General features: G+C 37.3%; 1 protein-coding gene across 14 annotated transcripts in view; it reads right to left on the bottom strand.

Annotated features, from left to right (window-relative positions):
- LOC106879882 (uncharacterized) overlaps window positions 1-14,477 on the bottom strand; it is a 164,255-nt gene that overhangs the window by 26,970 nt on the left and 122,808 nt on the right. For all 14 annotated transcript variants that reach the window (XM_014929608.3, XM_014929613.3, XM_089354531.1 and 11 more), the window contains 3 exons: window positions 11,402-11,556; window positions 2,151-2,283; window positions 86-202 (listed from right to left, as the gene is read on the bottom strand). In XM_014929608.3, the coding sequence (XP_014785094.2) occupies window positions 86-202; window positions 2,151-2,283; window positions 11,402-11,556 (405 nt within the window). The remainder of the gene's footprint in view (window positions 1-85; window positions 203-2,150; window positions 2,284-11,401; window positions 11,557-14,477) is intronic.

Genomic DNA, 14,477 nt, shown 5'->3' with positions numbered 1-14,477 from the left:
ACACAAAACATTACAAACACATACAGGAGTCAGTAAAAAAACAAACAAACAAACATTTACTAAGATGCCACATTACACAACTTACTGTATTTATCCTCTTCAGCAGTCGAAGTATCAATTTACGAAGTGAGGACATCTTCACTTTGTATGTGTCGGCCTCTTCACTTTTAACAGCTGCTTCAGTTTGAAACTTCCCCACCAACTGCAATACAACAAAACAAATCAAAGCTCTTTTGAAGCAATTTGTATCTATCTTATTAATTAATATACACACACAAATGGAAAATAATCTAACATAATGTTACATGGCATATACCAAATTCTAGTTTTCTCAGTTCTGTTTCAGCAGTAAGGACTGCATCAGTATGTCAGATTACACTCTGATACAGGAAATGAAATGGTACACTGTGTTCGTTGTGCAAACTGTCAAACACACCAGTTTGAGACTGCTATCTTCTTGAGTATCACTGGGTCCTTTGTGAAAGAGCTGGAAACCTCTGATAGAGACATGACATTTGTGACTAGGAGGAAGAAACATCCTCAGTGGTCAGACATCATCAGGATGGTCAAATTTGTCCAGGAGGTTCAGAACATCAATGACAACCCCAACAGGTTGATGAGAACCACCCTCTTCTAGCTGCAGCTCAAGTTGGTAAAGTCCACTATCACATATCTGTTTTACATGATGAGAAAAGGCTAATCAATATCCAGCAATACCTAAAAAGAGCAAATAATCATATGAACCTCAAAATCATGTAGCCTCTTAACTCTCTTGTTTTCAATCCCCTGGATGGCAGCATCTTGACTGTTGCCGGTGAGGTGGACAAGTACTTATTTGGAGGGTCTGTCATGGGTGTAGCAAGTCACATAGGTGGGAGTGGTGCTTGATGCAATTCTGTAACTGCACCAGGGATATCATTGGGCCTGGGTTTTTTTAATTTTTTATGGCATGTTTCTTTTATGTATATAAATCTTAACATAGAGGCAATTACGCAGGTAAATATATCAAATATAACAGCTTGGGCATGAAATCCAAAATATGGATGTATACATGCAAAACAAGAGAAAGCAGAGAGTGGAGACTTTCAGACAATGAATATTTGAATATAAATATATAGATATTTAGATTAATAGATCCAACTTTCACAGAGTACAAATGACAGAGAAAATTGAAGGGGAGGAAGTAAAATGTTATAAGTCCAAAAGCTGTTTCTGGGGACTCAGAGATCCATTATAATGTTAGTAGATATATGTTATTTTACTGAGAGTATATTGTCTTTTTTGATTTTCCTTGTTTTGTTTTGCTCACAAATGCCTAATGCAACACACATACACACTCACTCACAGATTAATACAAACTACAGTCTTTTATAAGTTTAGCATGATACATCCTTTTAATAGAATGTGATTTAGTGACTTGACTCTTTAGTATTTAAACCAGCCACATCTGACCCAAATATTCTATGTGTGTTTTATGTTTAAACTGCCCAGATCAAGCCTCTCACATATCCTACAATGTCATTTTAAAAATAAATAATCACAACATTCAAATCTCAAGGCAAAGAAATAATGTATGATTAATTAAAAATAATGTGAATATAAGCATTACATTTGACAGAGAGATCTGGATGTTAAAGAGTTAAAGTTTCATGTGCATATCTAAATAAATTCAATATATCTTTATTTCTAATTGATAGACAATAAAAAAAAACAGTTAACTGTAACAACAAAATGACTTACAAGGACAAACCTTGTATGTAGTACATTTGGCTCACTGCTAGGATATTGAATAATCCACTACAATTGTTTGTTTGGACTAAGATTATTCAACAACAACACTCATAAAGCTATCCCTAAAATCCAGTCACTTCAGAAATCTGAAAAAAATATTTTTTTTTAAATTCAAATTACGATAAATGTAAACAAACAAACGAAGTTTGCTTTTAGAAGCATTGAGATGTCTTACAAAGTTAAAGAAGTGATTTTAAATTCTCAAACGCAGGCTAATGCTAATAATATAGCCTGAACAGGATAAACTATCCCCTATTTTGCAGAAAAAAGTGTGGGCGGCCAGCCATGAGACTCGAACTCACACCTCCGTGATTATGAATTTTTGGATTTAAAAATTGTATGATTTTCGTTCTGCTTACCTTACGTAAACCTTTTTCGTAATGGTCGAAGAAGTCATCCAACGGAAACGCTGCTAATTCTGAGAGGGACATATTAGATACAGAATCTTTGTCAATCTTCCAGTTGGGTGGGAGGAAATAGCGCAGACATGTTCTAAGAGAGATATAAAAGAAAAGGATAAAGTCCATAGTAACAAAGACAAGTTATTTAATAAGTTGTAAGGAACAACAAAACAGATTAACCCTTTTGACCATATTTCTGTTGAAATTCACTGCTTTTATCTCAATTAATTTCGGAAATTATGAAGAATTTAGTAAATTGATTTTGTCATTATTGAGCTGGTGTTTAGAGCATGAATTAACATGAAATTTTGTTGAAATGTTTTTTAGATCACCTTAAAACATGAAATTTCTATTGTAGAAACAGGGTGGTTTTCAAGCAGGTTGGTATCAAAATGGTTAAGTTAAAATGTCAATGATTTTTCTCAAAAAAAAAATAATAATACATTTGTTAAAAACTATTTCCAAGAATAATGAAAATGGTTTTAAAATACAATTTTAGACAGTGGGAACGATGCACAAAATTAAAGTCGAGAAGAAAATAACATATAACATGATATGTATGATACAGGTGAGTATTATGGCATGCACAATTACATGGTATGTTATATGAATTACATGGCATGCTATATACAAACACCTATCACATAGTAAATGACAAAGATATATATATATATATATATATATATATATATAGCCCCACCTTCTCAACACTGTTATTTTCATCTAAACCCACCTCCACACACATTTACACACACCTCCCACTGCACCTCTTCCTCTACCCTCACATACCTTCTGTACAGTGTTACACTCAGTACCTACAACCACACACACCATTATGCCCCAACAGCATATACATACACCTACACACACTTCCCACTCTGCACACATCAACACCCACACTCTCACTTCCTAGCATGTATATAGTCACATACCCACACCTCAGCATATATATAATCATGTACCCACACCTCCAAACACCTTCTTCATTTTCACCCCTATTGTACCTCACACCTCCATCCAGGTCGACACACATATGCACACCCACAACACACATCAGATAGGCTAACACATACAAGCGTTCTTACACACATATACATATGCACAAACACAGAATATACACACACATATGCACACACACTTTAACCAACAGCCCCATATACATACACACATTTAACTGATAAAAGACACTCGCACACTCACATTCATACACATGCATAAATGCACAATATTCCTGCATAAACACATATAATACACACAAACACACACACACACAGAACAGTGTCAGCCACACACATAAGGTGCTACACACGCACACACACACCCAAAAGTCTCACACACTCCCACACACATACACACATAAATACACAAAACACATTGCTCCACACATACGAACAGACCCGTTTACTCACACACATGAACGTTCTCATACATATACATACATGCACTCACATAATCTTCATACTCACACAGGTACTTGCCCACACACACATACACACATGATCGCCACATACACAAGTACATGCTTGTGGACACACACCTTATCCAGGTTATTGTTGTCTCTCTTGATACCCTTGTCTCCAACCACTTCCTTCCTTGCAGTCAATTCAACATGTGCAACAGTTAAACCAGACACATTTCTCTCTCTCTCTTCTTCCCTCTCTCTTCTTCCCTCTCTCTCTCTTCCTCCCTCTCTCTCTCTTCCTCCCTCTCTCTCTCTCTCTCACCCCCTCCCTATGTTTTCTCTCCTCATTCCTTTCTGTAAAAGAGCATAAGGCTCAAAGCATCAAAGAAGCTTCCATTTTTCTTGAGCATCAAACTAATACACCTTATTCATTGTTCCCTCACCTGTCTCTGCCTTTTGAGTTTCGTAAAATTTTGAGTTATATATGTGTGTATATGTGTGTGTGCGCCGGGTCTTCTCAGTCACAGCAGACCTCTGGAGATATGCTGTAACTGAGAAGACCCGGTAAATAAAGTGAGTCCACAGCCGTAGCCTACACCAATGTTGCATAACCAGCCTACTTAAAAAAGTACCTTTGGATCGTTGGGCGACATGCCATGCTTTAGGAGACCTATTGAGTCAAGTACATCAAAATCAAAGTCAAATGAAACCACAATCAAATGGAAATTGTAGTTGTGAGCCCCATGTAGCATGTAAAAAGCACTATCTATCGTGGTCAATGCTAGATCCTCTGGCCTGTGCCAGTGGCACGTAAAAAGCACCCAATACACTCTCAGAGTGGTTGGTATTAGGAAGGGCATCCAGTTGTAGAAGCACTGCCAGATCAGATTGGGGCTTGGTGCAGCCTCCTGGCTTCCCAGACCCCAGTTGAACCGTCCAACCCATGCCAGCATGGAAAACGGACGTCAAATGATGATAATGATGATAATATATATCATCATCATCATCGTCGTCGTTTAACGTCTGCTTTCCATGCTAGCATGGGTTGGACGATTTGACTGAGAACTGGTGAAGCCAGATGGCTACACCAGGCTCCAATCTGATTTGGCAGAGTTTCTACAGCTGGATGCCCTTCCTAACGCCAACCACTCAGAGAGTGTAGTGAGTGCTTTTACGTGCCACCCGCACGAAGGCCAGTCAGGCGGTACTGGCAACAGCCACGCTCAAAATGGTGTATTTTATGTGCCACCCATACAAGAGCCAGTCCAGGGGCACTGGCAACGATCTCGCTCGAAAGTCCTTACACATGCCGCGGGCACACATTATGTGTGTGTGAGGATCAACAATATATGTCTTGCATGATACAGATAGATACATTATATGCCATATGTATTACATATGCAGATACAGATACCACACCACACAAAGAGTTCAGGATATAAAGAAATATATATACCCTTTACATTGAGCACAATTCTCAACTATACTTATTTTATTGATGCCAAAAGGATGAAAAGCAAAGTCAGCTTTGGCAAAATTTGAACTCTAAACATAAAGATGGATGAAATGCCACTAAGCATTTTGACCAGCATGCTAATAATTCTGCAGGCTCATTATTAATTAATGTACAGGGTGTCCACAAAGTCTGGGCACAGGGAGTAAAAAAAATCATAACATAAACAATTAAATATAAGAAATAATAATTTCTTAAAGTATATGTTAATCCCCATGTACCCAGACTTTGTGGACACCCTGTATAATGTCAATGTATTGTATCGTAATCTTAAGTAAATGTACATTGTGAAGTGGTGGTGGAAGGATGCTGTATGGTAATGGTAGTGTCTGGTGTGGTACATAGTGCTGATGAGTTGTGTGGTAGTCCTTTTGTCAGGTGTAGTGGTGCTCATCTTGTGGGGTAATGCTGAGTTGTGAGGCACTGATCATGTATTGTGCTGTAAAGTTGACATGTTGTGTTGTGGTAGTATCAGTGTGTTGTGTAGTTGTATGGTATGTTGTATGACAGTGTTAGTCTGTTGGAGTGGTAGTGTTGGTGTATTAGGCAGTTGATTTGACATGCTGTTGGGTACTGTGGATTGTGTAGTAGTGCCGGCTGTATTGTGTAGTAGCATTGTTGTTGTGTTATAGTTTTGATGTATTATGCAATAGTTGAACCTTACAAAGGAGGTGACAGAGGACTGAGATATGTGGCACATTACTATACACAAGAAGAACTGCCCACCACAACAGAAGTGAGATGCTAAAACCAAGGTGTCAAGTAAAAAGCATTGGTGTGGGTGTTGGTGCCACATAAAAAGCATTGATGTGGGTGTTGGTGCCATGTAAAAAGCATTGATGTGGGTGTTGGTGCCACATAAAAAGCATTGATGTGGGTGTTGGTGCCACATAAAAAGCATTGATGTGGGTGTTGGTGCCATGTAAAAAGCATTGATGATGGTGCTACATAAAAAGCACGAGTGATGGTGCTGTGTAAAAAACACCCAGTTCATTGTTAAGCGGTTGGCATCCAGCTGTAGGAACCAAGCCAACACAAACTATGGAACCTGGTGCAACCCCTGACCATGCCAGTTCTTGTCAAGCCATCCAATCCATGGAAAATGGATGTTAAATGATGATGATGAGTGTTGTAGTGTTGTGTGGTAGTGCTAGAGTAATGTATAGTAACATGAGAATGATATATTGTAGTTTGGGTTTGTTATATAATAATGGATGGTAGTGTTGGCGTAATGAACAATAGTTTTGATGGCAGATAAAGCCGAATATTCCAAAAGCATAACAGGTGATACATTATATAATATAACCAGACTGTCTACAGCAATGGTATGGTAACTTCTTCACAAGTTTGTCACCACCATAAAACATTGAAAGCATTAAAAGACAACATCACATTCTCGTAATTGGTAATTTCTATTAAGTCTTTCTTCTCCATTATACTACATGTTAAACTTTATTTCACTGCAATCAAAGCTTCTTCAGTAACACCTTGACTATATATTGTTTACTATGCAATAACTACTTCACTGTTCACACTTCACCAATGCAGTGTTTTCCAAAGTAAACCAAACAGTGTAAATAATCCGTGTGAACATCTCAGTAAAGAGGCTGTTATTCTACAATCACTGCTCAAACAACTCAGTTTACAGTGTGCAAATTTTCACAGTTACAGCAGCAACACCGACATCTTCCATTCAGCTTTTAGACTCCTCACCGAACAAACAGAGAACAAGCTTGTCTAGCTTACATTTTCAAAGCAGATTTAAGTCACCTATAGAATCTCAAACACAAGTATAAAAGTGCTTCGGTGTAAATGTGGGTGTGGAACAATATTTATAAACATGTCTTCATGTGCTATATCAGTAGCATCACCATTATCATTAATAGCATCATTATCATCGTTATCAATACCAACAATTAAGTGATGCTAGTGTTGTATGAGAAGAGCATGATTGTCACTTGTTGATTTTTGTTCAGCCAGTACCCACATTTTCAGTTATCCATGCTCAATCCAACCCATGCTAGCATGGAAAACAGAGAGCTGCTGCTGATGATGATGGTGATGGTGGTGATGGTGGTGGTGATGATGATGATGATGATGATGGTGATGGTGGTGATGGTGGTGATGATGATGGTGATGATGATGATGATGATGATGATGATGATGATGATGATGATGATGATTTTCGACTGCTCCGATTACTCATTATCTATCTCTCTAAAATTACCATTTAACAGTTACTGATTTGTTCACCCATTTTTATTGCAACAGCAGACACTCTCATAAATATACCAACCATGGACACTTTTGCAAATTATTATTGTAACTTATCCTGATTACCCAATCCACCATTGTTTATCATAATGACTACAAGCAGGTGCTGAAAAGTTCCTGGCTTTGGGTAAAAGAAAATACAGTTAGGATCAGTTAATTATGTTGTTATTCAACATATTCCCCTTTCAGATTCACACATTTATTGCACCAGTCCTTTAGTTTTTCTAAACCCTGTAAAAGAACTCAGAACATTGGGTCTCCAACGAGGTCTTTTGCAGTACCCTTAAAGCCCCTTGTAGATAACAACACACCATGTATGTTTTTCCTCTCCAGCAAGGTTTTTTTTTTCCTTCTTTTCTAACTATCTTGACAAAGAATAAATTGCTCAAAATTCATGATACCCCAAACACAGACACTGCCACATTGTAGTCCCTAGTGGAGGCTATTCCAACTGTAGTCCCTACCATATAATAACCCCAACCATAGGCACTACTGTAAATTACCCCTAACTATAGTCTATGCCATAACATCCTTATTCCAACTGTAGACATCTTCATAAGACACACACACACACACACACACACACACACACACACACACACACACACTTTGGTCAATATCATAAATTGCCCAAACACAAATAGTGCACATTACACCTTAACAAGTATTAAAAAATTCACCAAATGAAATTATTTTTCTATAAGGTAGAATAGAAATCTAATTCCTTGGACAGAATTAGACAGAAATCTTCTCTCTTTTATCAACTGCAAAATGGTTTATTTCCATTTAGTAAACTATTTGTATTAGTACTTGCTGACACAGATTATCACTAGTTTCCTCTGATTCTACTGGTTCACTGTGCAAGTATAGACAGCAAACAATGTGATCTTACACAGTATCTTTAAACAATGCACATAGATTATCTCAGATACTCTATGATGTAAACTTAATCTCATAGACACAACATGAACCTAACTGGAATTCTGACAAAAGAAGACAAACACATTTAGTAGAGTAAATTAGTACTGAACCCATACCACTCACTTGACAGACATGATCAACTGACAGATTTGACTAATTGGTGCCACCATAAGGATATTAAAAAAGAGAGAGAGAGAGAGAGAGACAGAGAGAGACAGAGAGAAAGAGAGGGAGAGAGAGAGAGGGAGGGAGAGAGAGAGAGGGAGGGAGAGAGAGAGAGGGAGGGAGAGAGAGAGAGGGAGGGAGAGAGAGAGAGAGAGATTTTAAAATACAAATTGATTAAATGTCAGACCAATGAGAATTGGATGATGGCTCTGTTACTGACTGAATACTTGACAGGGTAAGAATAACTGAACATTAGAGCAAGTCCAGTGATTGCCAAGAAACTGTCAGCATATTTTAAAGATTTCATGAATATGGCACTGAATCAAAGGGAAATTGCTGACAAAACACCCATCTTATTCATGTGTGTGTGTGTGTGTGTCACTGCTGTGATAGTTTGTTTGATGTTACAGACCTGCACAACTGATTAGTTAACTTCCATTTGTTGAGTGTCCCAACAGAAATTTAGAAATAAATGACTCACTGCTGACCAACGGGACAAGTCAATATTTGACTAAGGAAATGGAGACTGATGTGAGATGAAGGGTGATGTGGATGGTCGTATGGATGAAAAGAAGGTTAGAAAGAATTTCCAATATTATTAAGAAATCTGCTATGAGATTTCTTGTTGATAATTTAGTTTACAGAGTTGGGGATGTTACATAAATTAAACATCTTACAGAAAAAAAAAGTCTCTGTGCAAATATAATGAACACATTATGCAATTCAAACTGGGTTTTTTTTTCTAATTTTTTATTTGTTCAAACATTGGACTGTGGTCATGCTGGGGCACTGCCTTGACGGGTTTAGTTAAATCAACTCCAGTACTTATTTTTTTAAGCTTGGTACTTATTCTATCAATCTCTTTTGTCAACCTGCTAAGTTATGGAGGCATAAACAAACCTACACCAACACACAGAAGCTTCTTTTAATTTCTATCTACCAAATCTATCCGCAAGGTTTTGGTCTAGAACTACATATCCTTCCCTATTTTTTAAGACAGGAAAATGTAATTTGTGGGAGACTTGACTGCTATTTCTAGTAGACTGTGAGAACTATGTAGAAGCACCTTCATTGTTTTCAGAAATATAATGTTGCTGATGATATAGTTAACATAAGACATATAATACACATAACACAAATTGTGTGGCATTATTATGCAATGCAGCCCCCATTAGCGAAAAATCTTGCAGCACAAACTGGATAACAAGCTAAATAATTCAGATATGTAATATATATTATGCAACATAAACTGAACAATGTACAAACATAGCAACATAGACTTTCTGGGGTTTTTTTAATACTATTTTACAAACATTTGTCCATGACAAGATGAGAAGGTTTTTGTACAAGCAAACATTTTTACAGCTGGAAGCCCTTTCTAATTCTGACCACCAATCAACTGTAAAGTAGGTGTGGAACCTGTTTTTTGTCAGCCAGGCTGAGTAGAGAAAAGAGTTATATGCCTTCAAATACTGTGGCTTCAATTCATCATCATTCTCCTCCTCTTCCTCATCATCATCGTTTTAACATCTATTTTCCATGCAAGCATGGGGTTGGATGGAATTTGTGGAGGTGGATTTTCTACAGCTAGATGCCTTTCTTGTCACTAACCCATATATGTTTCTAAGTAAGGTAATATTTGCTGCTTAGCCAGACATATTTTCATGGAAAACTGCAAACAAAGGATGCCACTTGCGTAATAGTGACACTCACCACTATCACACAATGTCAAGACAAAGAAACATTAACACATGCATGCACACACAGGTTTCTTTCAGTCTCCATCTACCAAATCCACTCACAAGGCTTCGGTCAGCCCGGGGTTATAGCAGAAGATATTTGCCCTAGGTGCCATGCAGTGGGACTGAACCCAAAACCATGTAGTTAGAAAGAATACTTCTCACTACACAGCTACACACATGCTTATACAACCACACCTGCGCCTTGAATAATCCTAGCATCTTAAACTCAGAGCTACTGAACTATTTAGCATTGTTTTGTGTTTTTCCATATTTTCATAAATGGAGTTTTTTTTACAGATGGATGTCCTTCCTAACTATCCAACTGTGAAAAACAAGTGGGACCTTTTCTCCCTTTCTTTTTATTAAACAAAGCTTTATGGACATTGTCAAGTGTGAAAAGGCATGTATTTGAAAAGTATGTGGTCAATAGTCCCACTTCATAGTAATTGCACCTTGTTATTATGTGTCACAAATTATACAGCATAAAAGCTAATAGCATTAACTGGGTGAAACAAGCTGGACAACACAAAGTCTAATACAGAAAGTGAGCAACAAAGCTGTTGCAACAAACACTACACAAAACAAATCCTACATCCCTATGTAAGCTACAAAATATTTAGAGTACTCACAACAAAGTATGTTCAAGAAAGTGTGCACATGCGCACACACACACGTGTGTGTGTGTGTAAGGTAGTCAATAGAAGGACAAAGATAGGACAAAGTATCAAGGTACTCAATAGAAGGATAAAGTATCAAGGAGGAAAAGCAAGGAATCAATAAGAAGCCCAAAATTTGTGCAGCCATTCAGATTACATCCAGACTGAAAGAGAAAAATGTTACAGTAGAGTATGCGAAAATAGAATTCTGTACATCTTACTTAACATGGATATAATGTAGAAAGCCACAAAACTGTGATATTTGTCTCAAGATAGCATTTTATGATGACACATAGTGCTAAAAAGCACAGAAGTATATCAGTAGCAGAAGAAAAGCATCCAGCAGCAGCAGCAGTGAAATTGTTATGTGTAGATTTCTGCATCCTTGAGCATCATCAATAGCAAGTCTCCACTAACAACTACATGCTAGACAAATTTAGCTTCTACTGATAAAACAAAAGCACATACACTTAACACAATTTCCATGCAACATAGATATCAAGGGCTAACTTCTATATTTAGCATGAGTTACTCACCTATAGCCACTTGCAATTTCATCAGTGATTTGACTGACAGGCTGTGTCGAAGAGGATGGAGTTTCTATAACTGCATCCTGTGATGATGGTAATGAAGCTGGAGAGACTGGTGAAGCTGGTGCCGTAAATACACATTCCTTTGTAGAACTTGAACGCTGTAAAAATAAGGAAAGATAATTTATTACATTACACACAGAGAAGAAAAAGGTATACATGATGTCCTTTGAACTTTATAAAAAAAAGTGTGTAAGAGAAGTACATGAGGAATATATATTTAGAAATCTGAACAGACACAGGAGTGGCTCTGTGGTAAGAAGTCTGCTTCCAAACCATATGGTCCCAGGTGGAACTTTGGGCTAGTGTCTTCTACTATAGCTTCAGGCTGATCAAAGCTTTGTGAGTGGCTTTGGTAGACAGAAACTGAAAAAAGCCCATTATTAGATGTATATTGATGTGTGTGTCTTTGTATCTGTCATGGTGTTGGTGTGTTTACATCCTCATAACTTAGGGGTTCAGCAAAAGTGACCGACAGATGTATGCTAAATAGGCATTTTCATTGTAAGCAAGCTATTTGATTGTATTCTCAATCATGATGATTTGACATAAAGCAACCGTAAGAGTGGTATTTCAAAAATAAAAAAGTGTGATACCCACGATCAATTCACTTGATTCAAGGTGGTGCCCCAGCATGGCCACAGTCAAATGATTGAAAGAAATAAGAGATAAAAGATTTACACACACAAAAACGTCTATGCATGTGGTATAGTTTTACCTCTATTTCTCTGTATTACCAAGAATGGAATGGTTTTTGACAAATCTTAATATTTGTCAATATTTGCACAGCTAAATAACAGTTTCCTAACCTTTACCTACTCAGACATGAAGAAGTGAAACGTGACAATTCACAATGCAGCCAGTAAAGCAGAGTGAGGTACCATTCTTAGAAACAAAAAATGTGTATATGCGTATGTGCGCACACATGCATAAGCATACACTACACCTATGCCAAATATTTACTGAAGCTGCACATCAAGGGTTGAAATATAGTCACCAAAAGTCTGACAAGTGAAGGAAACAATAATCATTATTGATTTGTAGGAACATGGTATTTCGTTATGCAGGTCATTAATATTTACATACTAGCTTTCCCGGAATGTGTTTAATATGTAAAATTGATATATCCAATAACGTTACACTGCTATATTTAGTGGTTATTTAAGCATAGAGTTCATGTATGGTTAATAGATTGGATGGGTACTGACGAAGGAGCAAAGACTCTTGAAATATGGTATAGATGCCCATTGCCTATTCTTCATCTTCGATCTTATTTTTTTTGTTTACATAAGGTGTCTTGGATACAAAACATTGCAACAAAATCAGTGTTGCCTATAATTTCTATAGAAAATTTGTACAGATCATCTTAATAAATAGTCATTAACTGCTATGATAGATAATCAAAAGCAAGTACCTGTGTTCATGATCATGCAAAAACATTTAGAGTACTTACAACAAGGTGTGTTTAAAATAAATTAGTGTGTGTGTGTGTACATGTGCGGTCAAGCTATCAGATTGAAAGACAAAGTATCAAAAGAGAAAGAGTCAAGAAAAGATAATCATAAGAAGACAGTACTGCAAAAGTGATGAAAGGTTCAAGAAGGTAATAAGGCAAAAAGTAGTGGAGGATGGCAAGGAGAGAGAGAGAGAGAGAGAGAGAGAGAGAGAGTGTGTGTGTGTGTGTGTGTGTGTGTGTGTGTGTGTGTGTGTGTGTGTGTGTGTGTGTGTGTGTGTGTGTGTGTGTGTGTGCGCGCACGTGCACAGAGAGATGTGTATTTTGCGGAGACATTCAACTCAATGTCTAAGAGGAGTCAGAAAGAAGAGGAGTCGCAGAATAAGAAAAACAGGTTGAGTAAAGCAGTGCATACTTTTAGGAAGACAGGACTGGGTTGTTGGAAAATAAGAAAGGCAGTTGAAGAACAATGAGCTAAGTAAAAACCCCGTCTCTACTGACATTGAGTTAAACATCTATGAAACATGAACTAACATCACAGCAAAGGATAAAAGAAGTTTTACAGGGATAATAAACAATAAAGAAATCTTGTTATTCAGGCTATTATTATTTTTGCTATTTTTTATATTGTTTTATCAACATTTTTTTTTTCCTATTTCTTTTATATACATTGCATTTTTGTGCACAGATGCTTTTCAGTGCACCCAAACCACTTCTAGGCCAACAGTCTTATTAGATTGCGAGGTGCACAACCAAACATGGATAACTGTACAGGAACAATGGTGGGGTGGACAGGAGAGTTGGTTGTGGAGAAGCTCCAACAGTAGTAAAAGAATGGCTGAAAGAGGCAGGTGAAATCTAATCTCCCTGCCCCAAGAGACTGATGTTGTCCTTTTCTAAAAGAGTCACAAAACAATGTCATCAACAGTGGTGATGCTGGTTGTTGATTTTATTTACCTATTTTTCATGCTTTTGTTATTGTTGTCGATTACCTTTTGTCTCCTCCTTCTTCTTCCAACATCCCCATTCGATTATCATTACCACCACCCACCCCCCCACCTCACTCAAAATGCATTTGTTCCACAGCAACCCATCTCTTTGTCATGTATTGGAATATTGTGTATTTCTGGATGAACAGGTGCTGCATCTTCAGTTAGGTGCAGTTAGGTTCCATATTCCATGGAAACGTTTCAAATGTGCATGCACACACACACGTGTGTGCACGCATGCATGCCTGTGTATCTATACGTAGTTACACATGCCAGCTATGGATAGATATATACACATACACACATTCCATAAAAATGATACATTCGTACATTTTTCTTTTTCTCATACACACACACAAAAGTGTTGATGGATGGATGGATGGATGGATGTGTATGTATATATATATATATATATATATATGAAACTCACTTTCTTACAAACACACACACACACACACACAGAATGTAGCTTTATGACAAAGATGCATCAACACACATGCACATGCAGAGGTAGTAGTGGGTAATAAGACAGACTGTGTATACAATTGTGGAATGAGCATGGAGAAGAGAGCTGAAAGAC

This window comes from Octopus bimaculoides, chromosome 1, assembly GCF_046866305.1.
Source record: "Octopus bimaculoides isolate indiv1 chromosome 1, ASM4686630v1, whole genome shotgun sequence".
Taxonomy (NCBI): domain Eukaryota; kingdom Metazoa; phylum Mollusca; class Cephalopoda; order Octopoda; family Octopodidae; genus Octopus; species Octopus bimaculoides.
The sequence above is the reverse complement of the archived record's forward strand: the minus strand, read 5'-3'. Positions and strand labels throughout refer to the sequence as shown.